The sequence below is a fragment of the Pan troglodytes genome, chromosome 20 (assembly GCF_028858775.2).
Source record: "Pan troglodytes isolate AG18354 chromosome 20, NHGRI_mPanTro3-v2.0_pri, whole genome shotgun sequence".
Taxonomy (NCBI): Eukaryota; Metazoa; Chordata; class Mammalia; order Primates; family Hominidae; genus Pan; species Pan troglodytes.
Window position 1 is genome coordinate 47,285,278 of NC_072418.2, and position 14,382 is coordinate 47,299,659.

Sequence of the window (14,382 nt, forward strand, 5' to 3'; positions counted from 1 at the left end):
GCTTTTCTGTGTTATCTTGGAGATCACTGAGTTTCCTTAAAACAGCTCTTATGAAGTCTTGGTCAGAGAGTTCACATATCGTCTTCCTGTTAGGATCAGTCACTGGTTCCTTGCTTTGTCCATTTGTGGGATGCCATGGCTCCCTGTTTGCTGTTGTTGCTTATGGATGTGTGTCTGTCTTTGCATCGAATGATTATACATTCCACTCTTCTCTGTCTAGCTCATTTTGTTTTTCATTGAATATGGCTCCCTAGAGATTCTTTATATTTTACCTGTTGATTTTCTTCTTTCCCGTTAGGTTGCTGACTCCTTTTTGGTACTAGATGGCATATTAACTCCAGGTTTGCCTCAGTTCTAGTAAATAATCATAGTGCCACCCATCCCAAAAGGGGTAGGTCCCATAGGGGATATCCTAGTTGTAAGAAAGCTGGCTAGTGGTTCATGATTGGGGACCTACCGTATAGTGATGCTGAACAGTCACTCTGATTGTTGTCTCCTTTGGCTGAGTTGCAGAGTAGAGTTTCCATGACCGGGACAGTATTCCCACCTCCCTCCTTTGTCTCCGGCTGTCCTCAGGGATATTTCTCTCTTCAGTTACTCCTGATGCTTTCTGTGGGTTGAGTCAGGGACAAGTCTCCTGCCAGGGAACTCAAGATGGTGAGGAGGCTGGTTGTCCACCTTGATTAACTTTTTCCAGTATAGAAACTGTGAGACAGGAAAATTTTCCACAGTCTTGGCGCCACGCAGATTAGGGGGAAGGGCACTGTGGATAGGAAAGTCCACTTCTCTTACCATCTGCTCAGTTTTTTTCACTTATTTGTGTCCTCAGGAACTGTCTCCTTCTGTTTGAGTTCTGGGATATTGCTGGTGATAATCTTGGTGCTGTATATTTGTCTTTAGTTTTCTATTGAAAGGAGTGAAGCTAGCTTGCTTCTACATTGCTATTTTTGGAACCAGAATTTAATTTCTACTACTGACTTACGAGTTGTACTTTAAAAAATTCTTAAATGGTTACTCTAGGGCTTAAAATATATTCCTGTATTTTTTCACAGTCTATCTTCAAATCATATTATGCCAATTCATGTATAGAGTACAACCATATACCTCTAATTTCTGCTAGTATATTTCTAATTTGTCTTCCCTGTTTTGCAGTGTTCTTACGAAACATCTTACTTTTGTATGTCCTCTAAATTCATAAAACCTCATTCCTAATTTTGCTTTACCGAATTATATTTTGGAGTAATAAAAATAAAAATTATTTTACACTTAAAATGATTGAAATAACTATTTTCATAGTTATGTCTTTTGGTAGATCCAAGTCTATTTCTGGAATGCTAAATATCTCTTACAGTGCAGGTCTGCTAACAGTGAATTCTATCAGCTTCTGTTCATCTGAAAATGTCTTTATTTTGCATACCTTCTGAAAGATTTTTTCCACCAGGCTTAGGTTTTTGATTGATCATCTTTTTTATTGTTGTTTCTAAATGTTAAAGATGTAACTCCATTGTCTTTTGCTTGCATGGTTTGTGATGATAAGTCTGATGTTTTTCTCCCTCTGCTTCTTATACGTAATGTGTCCCTTTCCTCTGTCTGCCATTAATATTTTCTTTGCACTGTCCATCCATTTTTAGCTATTGGGCAATAATACCTCTAGTTTTGTTCTTTTTTTAAAAAAATACTGCTTTGGTATTCTGATGTTCTTGAATCTGGGTGAAGTCTTATTATTTTTGGAAAATTCTCAGCCATTATCTCTTTAAATATCTTTTCTTCCCATTCTCTCCCCCGACCCTGGGTTTCCAAGTATGCAAATATTAGATCCTACAATGTTGTCCTATTTGTATTGTTTTCTTCACACTTTTTCTTTTTGTGTTTTAGTTTGCATGATTTCTATTGACCTATATTCAAGTTCTGACACTTTTCTCAACTATGTTGAGCCTACTCATAAGTCCTTCAAAAGCGTTCTGATAAAAGTAAAAGCAGTAGCATAAATTTTCTTTTCCTAGCATTTCCCATTTGACTATTAAATTTTACTGAAATCCCTATCTGCTCATGCATATTATCTGCCCTTTCACTGGAGTCTTTAGCACATCAATCAGTTATGTAAAATTCCCTAATAGTTCCAAAATATGGTTATCTATAAGTGTGGTTTTATTGATTGGTCTGCTATCTATTGGCAGAAGATTGTTCTCAACTTTTGATCTTGTGTTTTTAAAATAAAATGCCAGATAACATATACAAAACAGCAGAGACTGAAGACAACATTATTTTTTGCCTAAAACTGGGCGCACATGTTCTGCTAGGATGTCAGGATGGAGTGCTGAATTAATCTGGTCAGGAATTAAGCTGGAATTGGGTTTTGTTGTTGCAATATTTATCTTAGTTGTACCATGGCTTCAAATTTCTCTAGTGTTACCTTGTGCTTAGGGTGGGAGCTGGAGTGCTAAAGTTTTCTCAATGTTCCTGTTGCCCCATCCTCAGCTTTTGGCTGTCCCTTGGCACCAGGGCCACAGAAGGATTCTCCATGTTCTTTCCTTTTCTCACAGTAGCCTGCTGTTGCTTCTCACTAGGAATAGGCTAGGGGACCAGCGGTGTCCTTTGTTGTCTTGGTTAGTCTCAGTTGTTAGTGGGAATTGGAGTGTCAGAGATTCTATGCATTTTGGGGAGCCAGAACCACACAGGACTAAAATGGTACAGAATATCTCTTCCTTCGGCTGTGAATAAGAAAGCAGGTGATGCTGCTATATTGTGAACAATGTGAAGACAAGAATTCACAAGAAAAGAGAGGTGAGAGAATTAAAAGAAAGCAATATAAAATCCCCCTACCTTACCCAGACCCTAGTCTTACACCATCTGTATCTTTTCATTTATATGAACTAAGAAACAGTTTTGGTTTAGGCAACTCTAAATTTTCTGTTACTTAGAACTAAAAGCATTCCAATTGATAAAACCACCATGAGCTCCCCCCTGTAAGTGATGATATCAAAGACATGCTTTAGAAGCCCTGGATTTCTGATGATACGGTGCAACTTGAACCAGCACCTCGAAAGCCAAGTTATGCCAGTGCTTTGGTCACCATATTCATCCAGCAAGGGGAAATCTGATGGAAAAGCCGTGAGCATCAATTTATAAAACTGGATTGCACTAGGACATCCTAGGCAACATGGATTTTGAGACCTAAGGAAATTTCACAGAAATATAAAGTTACTGGACACCTAATTTATCTGTATTCTCAAAAATCCAGGAAATTTTAAAAATTAACTTCAGGGGGTTTATTCTTTACTGTAGTTGGTCATAATGTCATACAGTGAAATCAAGCAATCATATCATGAGTTCTTAAGTATAAGAGATAATATATCAATAGCTGTTTACTGCTTTGGTGTAATTGGTAAATGTCCATTATAAATATTTTTAAATAAAGCACAAAAAAACTAAGCCAAAAATTTCTTTCCAGAGAAAACTACTGTAGATATAATAATGAGTAATCTTTCACACATTATCTATAAGCATATATTTGAACATACATGTACACAGGCTTAAATTAGCTGGCTATTATGAACGTACATTCCAGGTTTTTACTAAACAATATGCATGATCCATTCTTGTCATTTTAGAGCTAAATCATACTTTCTGTAGATCCATAGTATAGAACATACAGAAACTTACCCAAATTCATATTGATGGACATTTACTTCCAGCTTAAAACATTACTATCATTGTAAAATCCTTCCTTACTGCTAAAATTGCTTAATTATAAATTACTGTTCTATGATTTCCAGATCGGTATGCACATTTTACATTCCGATATATATGGGGGGCTTGATAAGTATTTTGATATATATAGAACGACAAGCTTGTATTTTTCACTTTCACCAACAAAATGCATCATTCTTGAAGACAGATACTAGCAAGTAAATGGCAACCCTATCCTACTAGTCAATACATTGATAAATATGCTTAGAAAAATTCAAGATTTTCCCCTTTTTTGTGTGTGAGTGGGAGAAGTATGGGAATGGAAAACTTGACAAAATTAAAATCTTTCAAACTTGACCCTGCTTAAGGAGGTGTGGATTGGACAAAGGCTACAACATTTAGAAATCAGTCAGATCAAATGGACTTTTAGAGAAATATGGAGAATAAAAAAAACCCAAGTATTGTGATTTTGACATTTATTAAAAAGTATTTGTCATCAGTAACCATTATGGATACTTGCAAATATTACAGTAAAACTCTGCCTTAATTCACAGGGCAGGAGTAGAAAATCAATTATGTAAAATACAGTGTTCCATTTTTGCAACATTAACCAGAAACATTGTTTATCAGTTTGTACTGATATTTAAAGTGCACACATGTGTACATATACACAGACACAAAGCTAAACTTCAGCAGATGGTATAATGTATAGAGATCAAACGTTAAGAAATGCAGCACATCTCTGCTCAAGATGGAACAAAGGGTGGGAACTAACCCTAATAGGGTTACAACCAAATTAATGTTATTTCAGATCATCATAATGCTTATTGTTCTACATTTCAAATATTTACTTGAAATGATTTTATTAAGATTACTTGCAGGATTTCTCCTCCAAATACATTTTAAGTTTTAAAAAATGCGCTTAAAAATTTCAAACCTTTTACCTTTACATACTTTTAGTTATTTAGCAAAAAGTACTGAGCACCTACATTGCATTATGAAATGTCCTAGTTTTGCAGACTAGCAATGAACAAAGTCCCTTCTCTTACCAAGCTTAAATTCTAGAGAACATGGATTTAGGCATGCTCATCACTGTACTTTTATTAAATTCCTGACCATACTCATATTTTATAAGCCTTAGCTCCTGTGCAATGACTGATGTTAAAGTTCTAACAAAATCCCTCGTGAAACCCCTCTCATTAAATGTCTCTGTTGTGTGGTCTCCTGGCCATTATGAATGTTGGAGTTGGGCAGAAACATTACATTTTAATTTTTAAAAATTCTTTTTCTACTGAAAGAACTCTAGTGACTGGAAAATTTCAGCTCCCATTTGAAGACTTCAAAACAAAACAGAATCTTCATTTCTGTGTAGATTCTCTGATGAAGGGTAGTCCTTACCATAGTCTTCGCTTTTATAGAATTTATCACTACTATGCACTCTTTGATGAATGAGAAGACCTGAGCTCCAACGGAAACCCTTACCACATGCATCACATTTGTATGGTTTCTCTCCTGTGTGGACTCTCTGGTGAGCCTGAAGATTTGATCTCTGACTGAAGCCCTTTCCACATACCTCACATTTGTACGGTTTCTCTCCTGTGTGGACCCTGTGATGGGCTTGAAGACTTGAATACCCACTGAAACCCTTACCACACTGTTCACATTTATAGGGTCTCCCTTCCGCATGAACCCTTTGGTGTGCTTGAAGGCGTGAACTCTCACTGAAACCCTTTGTACACACCTCACATTTGTATGGTTTCCCTCCTGTGTGAACCCTCCGGTGTGCTTCAAGGCGCGAACTCTGACTAAAGCCCTTCCCACACATCTCACACTTATACGGTTTCACTCTAGTGTGGACTCTCTGATGACCTTGAAGATATGCTCTCTGACTGAAGCCCTTTCCACATACCTCACATATATATGGTCTTTCTCCAGAATGGACACTCTGATGACTCTGAAGGTATGATCTCTGACTGAAACTCTTACCACACTCATCACATTGGTATGGCTTCTCTCCCGTGTGGACCCTCTGATGGGCCAAAAGTGTTGAGGCCTTACTGAAGCCTTTACCACATTCTTCACATTTATAGGGTTTTTCTCCTGTGTGAACCCTCTGATGAATTTGAAGATTAAAGCTCCAACTGAACCCCTTCCCACACTCCTCACATTTGAATGGTTTTTCTCCAGTGTGGACCCTCTGATGGCCTTGAAGGTGTGAACTCCGACTGAAGCCCTTCCCACACTCCTCACACTTGTATGGTTTTTCTCCAGTGTGAACTCTCTGATGGCCTTGAAGGTATGAATTTCGACTGAACCCCTTCCCACATTCCTCACATTTATAAGGTTTTTCTCCAGTGTGGACTCTCTGATGGGCTTGAAGATATGAACTCCGACTGAATCCCTTATCACATTCCTCACATTTATAAGGTTTCTCTCCTGTGTGGACTCTCTGATGAACATTCAGAACTGATCTATGATTGAAACCTTTGCCACATATATTGCATTTGTATGGCTTCTGTCCAGTGTGGACTCTCTGATGATCTTTAAGTTTTGAGCTCCAGTTGAAGCCATTCCCACACTCCTTACGCGGTTTCTCTCCAATGTGAATTTTTGGATGACCTTGAAGATATAAATTATGGCTGAAGCTGTTACTACACATATAGCGTTTATATGGTTGTTCCTTAGTGTGGATTATCTGAAGGTCTTGAAAATGTGAGGCCAGACTGAAGCCATTACCACACTCCTCAGAATTATATGAATTCTCTTCCATATGAACCCTATGCTGAATGTCAAGATTTGAACTACAAATGAAACTCTTTCCATACTCTATATCTGTGTATAGTTTCTCTTCAGTGTGGATTTTTTGATGGACTTGAAGACATGAACTCTGATTAAAGACATTCTCATTTTCCTCATATTCATGGGGTTCATCCCTAGTATGGACCCTAAAAATACTATTAAGGTCTAAGCTATGACTGAAGGCTTTCTCATAAATGTTGCGCCTATAGGACATCTCACCTGTGTGGTTAAGTTCATAAGTGTTAAGAGGGGACCAGTGATTGAAGTTCTCACCATATTCACCACATTTGCATGGTTTCTCCTCTGTATGCACTCTCTGATAGGATTTCAGATGTGAATTCTCAATATCATCTTCTCCCTCAATATTTTGATGAATATGAAGAAGTGAACTATAACTACAGCCCTTTCCACATGAACTGTATGTATAGGGCTTCCCTTCCAAGTGGAACTGCTGATGAACTTCAGAGCTGGAGTCATTACTGAAGGCTTTTCTATACCCAGTACATGGATAGGGCTTCTCCTCTGTTTGAATTGACTCCTGATTAAGTAATGATACCTTCATGATATCTTCTCCACAGTCATGGCAGCTGTAGTTTTCTTTTCTGTGTACTTCCAGTTTATCATTGTGATGTGAGAGCCAACTGACACTGTCACACTTACAGAAATTATTTTTCATGGAAATTTGCTGACATCTACACTGATAATTATGTGACTCTTTCAGATACATTTTCCTCCAAGAATGATGTGCCCTCCAAGATGGATACGCTTGACTTTTTATATAATTGGAGCCATTCCCTATATGAGTCAATATATAGTTCTCATCTTCAGAAATCTGAACTGGTATTCCTGCCCAAACCTGGCCGAGGGAATTACCTTGTTCTTGCAACTGAGAATTCTTCCCTTGAAAAACTTTCAGGAAATCTTGACACCTGATTAACCCACCTGCACTTTGTTGCCAGGTCTGACGGGAGGAAAGCTCTTTGGGGGAAAGGTAGCTTACTGTTACTTCCTGAATACTCTCCATCTTTTGTTGATTCTTCCTTCCTATAAGGATAAAGAGAATTCAGATGTGCACGAGTGAATGCTTTATTCAAGAGATTTGAAGATTCTACCCTTAGGTCATAACATGAAACTTGAATGAACCAGAGGAAAAGTCATGCCACTATTTCTAAGAATACTTAGAAAATATCTCTTCTTTGGCTATACCAGTTACAGGTTGAGTATTCTCAATCCAAAAATCTGAAATGTGAAATGCTCCAAAATCCAAAACTTTTTTAATGTTCTACATGATGTTCAAAGGAAATACTCATTGGAGCATTTCAGATTTCTGATTAGGGATGCTCAACTGGTAAGTATAATGCAAATACTCTAAAATCTGAAAATATTTGAAATACAAAACACTTCTGGTCCCAAGCATTTTGGAGAAGGGATATTTAACCTACATACAAATAGCATCTACATAATTCAGGATATCTGATGCCTCAAAATCAGGACTTTGCAGCACGACCTGGACATCAAACATGATGGTTGTGTTCAAAAGGCTTAGTAAAACCATAAACATGGCTGGGCATGGTGGCTCATGCCTGTAACCCTAGCACTTTGGGAGGCCAACTCGGGTGGATCACCTGAAGTCAGGAGTTTGAGACCAGCCTGGCCAACATGGTGAAACCCCATCTCTACTAAAAGTACAAAAATTAGCCAGGCGTGGTGTTGCACACCTGTAGTCCCAGTTACTGAGGAGGCTGAGGCAGGAGAATAACTTGAACCCATGAGGCAGAGGTTGCAGTGAGCTAAGATCATGCCACTGCACTCCAGCCTAAGCAACAGAATGAGATCCTGTCTCAAATGAAACAAAACAACACAACTATAAACATGTTATCATGGATTAATCATGGGTTTCCAGGAGATCTGAAGGGGAAAAGAGGATGTTCTTAAATCTGAAAAAATATAGTTGAAAATGGACAAATGCCTTTTGTCCTAATAAGTTTTTCTTTTTTGTCTGGCACATAAACATGATAATGTTGTTCATTTGTAAGGGTACTGTGTGCGTTAAATGATATGCTGAAGAAGGTAAACACATACTTTTCTTTATGTTTGAGGCATCACATATCCTGTCACTAATGAGCTATTTATCCTCATGAGAATAATAAGCTCTTCTTCAGATTATGAGACTAACGCACTGCCAGCTGCGCTAAGAGGGCTTAGAGAATAATAAGCTCTTCTAAGTCCCTGTAGGCCATTACAGATTTTAACTCTTTTCAAAAGATATTTCACAATTATCAACGGCCATGGTGTAGGTCAAAATGTGAAAGACTGTGACAGAATTCAACTAAAGAAATCAGAAAAAAATTATGGCACCTGTAGGTGTCCTCTGAGGTGCTCATTAGCCATGAACAGAACTCAATGAATACTGACTTTTGCTTGTGCCATTTTACTGGAAAATTATGTTAATGTTTAGGAAATTTGAGGCACCAGAAAGGGTTGAAGACAGGATATTTGGGTAGAAATAGTTACCTAGTTATTAAAGCTCAGATTATAAGCAGACAGCAGATCTTCATATACTAGTGACAAATATCCTCCCTAAGGACAACTGGTTAAACAGTGTTGAATTAACAACATGCATTCTTCTAACACTTAGAAGTAGATTAAGTCTCTATAATATCCAGAAGAAAAGCAGTAAAAGGGATGTTTTTTCATGAATATTACCCTCAAACATAATTCTGCCTTATTTCTTTGTGTTTGTCTGCCTCTCCACACTGGAATGTATTATCCATGAAAACAAACACTGTTTTGTGCACTGCATTCCTTTCACTGCCAAGTGAACAGTAGTTGCTCAATAAACATTGATGAATAAATCATAGTTTGAGTTGCTCTCACTCATAGAACTAAAAGAGCATGTAATGTAGCTTTTTAAATGGGAAAGGAACTGGTGATGGTGGCAACTTTGCTGGAAAGCTGAAAGGCTATAGGAGACGTAGGGCGACAATTCAGAGTGATACTGCTGATGAGAAAAGCAAAGGTCACAAGAATCTACTGTGGATGAAATAAAAATGTAAGATCAAAAAGACCCATAGGCGGGGCCTGTGGATTGAGTCTTTCTCATTTTTAAAGTAACTTTTTAAATGGTATAACTGTGAGCCAGGCATGGTGACACAATCCTGTAGACCCAGCTACTCAGAAAGCTGAGGCAGGAGAAATGCTTGAGCCCAGGCATCTGAGGATGCAGTGACCTATTAATATAATCACACCTGTGAACAGCCACTGCAACTCCAGCCTGGGCAGCATGGCAAGACTCTGTCTCAAAAAAACCCAAAATGGTGTAATTTTTCTTGAACAAAATCTTACCCGTAAGCCCTACCCTATCCCAACTTTTAAAAAAGGAAAAAAGAAAAGGCCACACTGATGAATCTATATCACTAGGCTCTGGGGCAGCACACTGATTGTGGGATAACACTTCAAGGTATATCAGTAGGTATGCATCTTGGTACTTTAAAAGCACATTTACTGATGTCTTTGCCTTCTCAAAAGTGAAGCTTTCAGTTATTATAATGATATTTTATCATATAATGATGAAATGAAGGGATATATTATAGGAGGCATATCAGATAAAGTATATAGCTTATATGTGAGAAGTTTGAGCTTCCAGCTAGGGTTAATCATAATCCTTGTAGTTTTGTTTTACTATTATAAAAAACACTCAATATACATCCATAAAGATACAGTTTAATATGTCCTGTCTTTTGGGACTGATATAGTGGCTTGAGAACATGAAAGCAGCTTGTTAGTCAAAACCCAATTTCTTACAAAGCAACTGTTTCAATGCAAATTAGTACATAATTCATGATATAAAAATCTCTCAAATATATGAGATTAAAGTTTCTCTCTGAGCAGTGGGTTTTGCAATGTTAAGGACATAGAGGAAGAAAAAAAATAAAAGGTCATTTCACTTTGTTTCACACTCTTCTAAAAAAGACCACACATGTAACAACATTAATTTCCTTTAGTCAATGGTATAGAACGAAACACCTTGTTACTTTATTTAAATAACTCAACATTTAAGTTCTATTTCAATATCAATGGTAGAATGGTAATATGAAATTGTGTTAAGTTTATAAATGAACTTTATTTGATGGAGAAAATAAGCATGACAAAAGATGCCAAAGACATCACTTGAGGTAAGAAGGTTGAGAATTTATTACAGCTTCATAGCAATCCTGCTTTAGCACTTAGAGGTTGAACATTGAGAAAGTCAATGATTCAAGCAACCCAAATTGATCAATTCAATAACAAAGGTGCTATATTTGTCATAAAGACAAGTAATTCCTTTGAATTTAATAGTTAGCTATAATGAACTCAGAGAAAAAAAATCTTTATGTCTTCTTCTTCTTCTTCTTTAATAAAAGCTAAGTGAGAACATCAGCTCAGGTAACCCAGGCTGAGATCACCTTCCATTCTAACTTTGCTTTTAGATAGAGACAATACAAGGTATAGTGGTGACAATGTTTTGATCACAAATATTTAAGCTGCTGTGCTGACTCCTTTCTTAACCACTGATATGGTTTCGCTCTGTGTCCCCACCCAAATCTCATGTTGAATTGTAATTCCCAATGTTGGAGTTGAGGCCTGGTGGGAGGTGATTGGATCATGGGGGTGCTTTCTAATGGTTTAGCACCATGCCCCAAGTGCTGTCTCGTGATAGAGTTCTCAAGAGATCTGGTTGTTTGAAAGCGTGTAGCACTTCCTGCCCTCTTTCCCTTCCTCTTTCTCTGCCATGTAAAACATGCCTCCTTCCCCTTCACCGTCCACCATAATTATAAGTTTCCTGAGGCCTCCCAAGCCATGCTTCCTGTATAGCCTATGGAACCGTGAGTCAATTAAACCTCTTTTCTTTATAAATTACCCAGTCTCAGGTAGTTCTTTACAGCAATGGGAGAATGGATGAATAAAGAAAATTGGTACCAGAAAAGTGGGGCATTGCTATAAAGATACCTCAAAATGTGGAAGTGACTTTGGAAACAGGTAATGGGCAGAGGTTGTAATAATTTGGAGGGTTCAGAAGAAGATAGGAAGATGAGGGAAAGTTTGGAACCTCCTAGAGAATTGTTACATGGTTTTGAACAAAATACGGATAGTGATATGGACAGTGAAGTCCAGGCTGAGGTGGTCTCAGATGGAGATGAGGAAGTTATTGGGGACTGGAATTGGTGATATATTTAGATATATTTAGGTTTGTAAATGCATTTATACATTTTCCCAACATTGGTGCTATGCTTTAGCAAAGAGACTGGCAGCATTATGCCTCTGCTCCAAAGATCTGTGGAACTTTGAACTTGATAGGGATGATTTAGGTTATCTGGTGGAATAAATTTCTAAGCAGCAAAGCATTCAAGATGTGGTCTGGCTGCTTCTTTTTTTTTTTTTTTTGAGATGGAGTCTCACTCTGTCGCCCAGGCTGGAGTGCAGTGGCGTCATCTCGGCTCACTGCAAGCTCCGCCTCCCGGGTTCACGCCATTCTTCTGCCTCAGCCTCCCGAGTAGCTGGGACTACAGGCGCCCGCCACTACGCCTGGCTAATTTTTTTGTATTTTTAGTAGAGACGGGGTTTCACTGTGTTATCCAGGATGGTCTCGATCTCCTGACCTCGTGATCCGCCCATCTCGGCCTCCCAAAGTGCTGGGATTACAGGCGTGAGCCACCGCGCCCGGGTGGTCTGGCTGCTTCTAACAGCATATGCTCATATTTATGGGCAAAGAGATTATCTGAAACTAGAACTTATATTTAAAAAAGAAGCAGAGCATAAAAATTTGAAAAATTTGCAGCCTGATCATGTGGTAGAAAAGAAAAACCAATTTTCTGGGGAGAAATTCAAGGCTGCAGAAATTTGCCTAAGTAAAGAGGAGCTGAATGTTAATAGCCAAGACGACGGGGAGAATGCCTCCAGGGCATTTCAGAGCCAGTCATGGCAGTCCCTCCTACCACAGGCCTGAAGTCCTAGGAGGGAAAAATAGTTCTGTGGCTCAGGCCCAGGGCCCTGCTGTTTTCTACAGCTGAAGGACACGGCACCCTGCATTGTAGCTGCTCCAGTTCCAGCCATGGCTAAAAGGGGCCAAGGTTTAGCTCAGGCCATTGCTTCAGAGGGTGCAAACCCCAAGCCTTGGCAGCTTCCATGTGCTGTTGGGCCTGTGGGTGTGCAGAGGGCAAGAGCTGAGGCTTGGGAACCTCTGCCCAGATTTCAGAGGATTTATAGAAACACCTGGATGTCCAGGCAGAAGTCTGCTGCAGGGGTGGAGCCCTCATGGAGAACCTCTACTAGGTCAAAGGAGAAGGGAAATGTGGGGTTGGAGCCCCTAGAGTCCCCACTGAGGCATTGCCTAGTGGAGCTGTGAGAAGAGGGCCACCGTCCTCCAGACCCCAGACCCACCAACAGCTTGCACCATGTGCCTGGAAAAGATGCAGGCACTCAACGCCAGCTCATGAAAATAGCCAAGTGGGCTATACCCTGCAGAGCCACAGAGGCAGAGATGCCCAAGGCCTTGGGAGCTCATCCCTTGCATCAGCATGGCCTGGATGTGAGACATGGAGTCAAAGGAGATTATTTTCGAACTTTGAGATTTAATGACTGCCCTGCTGGGTTTCAGACTGGCATGGGGCCTGTAGCCCCTTTGTTTTGCCTGATTTCTCCCTTTCAGAATGGGGGCATTTACCCAAAGGCTGTACCCCCATTGTATCTTGGAAGTAACTAGTTTGTTTATTAGAATATTATGCATCCATTACAAAAACAAGTGTTATAATCTTAGACTGGGAGGGATTTCCCCAAGGTAACAGCAAAGAAGAAAAATTAATATATTAAAAATAAGAATGTACATAACAAATTTTTACATTAATATGAGGTATATGATCATGTTAGTATAGCTAAAAAAATTAAGGTATTTTAAAAGGTGACATTATGTTCCAGCTGACAGTATCAGGAAGGTAGACTGGCACAGCATGGCCTCGGCCTGTTTTTGTACAACCCAGGAGCCAAGAACGCTTCCTACATTTTTAAAGTGGTGTAAGAAAAACAAAGACTGTGACAAAGAGCACATGTGGCCAGGAAAATCTAAGGTATTTACTACTGGGACCTTTAGAGAAAAAGTTTAACTCCTACTCTCAAGGGTACCATGTAGGACCCTGAATCTTAACCAAGATGGAAACAAACCATTATGGAAGTGAGTTAATTTGTTTTGAGTTTTCTGTTGACTCTTTCTTCTTATCCAGCAGCATCCTTAGCTACACAGTTGCGACAGTGGCTTTTGATGTCAGTCTTGAGGACTCAAGAAACTATCAAAATGTTAGGATTCACATAAATGTCCAACTTGAAAATTCTACTTTAAGACTGTGGCTATGTCAAGAGATTGTTTGGGTGCAAGAGTATGGGACAGAATGGGAGGATAAGAAGCTGGACATATGAATACAAGGGTGTCTCACTTGAAAACGCTGCATGAGGAAGACCAGTTATAATGTTGGCATTGGTCATTTTTGATACTTACTTTAGCTGATTGGCTATTCTTATCTTTTAGGATTAATGGCTACCCATCTATGAATACCCAAGGACAGCTAAGCAGTTAAAACAGGCATCCATCAGATGAGAAACAGTATTCTAGAATACCCTTCAATTACACAGATTTATTCTACACCTATTAGCTGCCTCAGGGTGAACTGAAGAGAGCAAAGATCATGCATCTATTACCCAATTCATTCAGAGAGAAAAGCAAATCAAGGAAATTGACACAGAAGCATAATTGAGAGGTCTGAGGGGGCAATCGTGGGGCAGTGCCTCTGAAACAGACTGAATGAGCAAAAACAAACAATGGTAGGTGAATATGGAAAGTGAGAAGAGGTTGAGGGGACAGAT

At 39.0% G+C, this 14,382-nt stretch overlaps 1 protein-coding gene across 3 annotated transcripts in view; it reads right to left on the reverse strand.

The window, feature by feature from the left end:
• Nucleotides 1-4,151: 4,151 nt before the first annotated feature.
• Nucleotides 4,152-14,382, reverse strand: part of ZNF112 (zinc finger protein 112) — a 30,655-nt gene continuing 20,424 nt past the window's right edge. For all 3 annotated transcript variants that reach the window (XM_524295.7, XM_016936141.4, XM_054674113.2), the window contains one exon: nt 4,152-7,533. In XM_524295.7, the coding sequence (XP_524295.3) occupies nt 5,030-7,533 (2,504 nt within the window). In that variant the 3' untranslated portion in view covers nt 4,152-5,029. The remainder of the gene's footprint in view (nt 7,534-14,382) is intronic.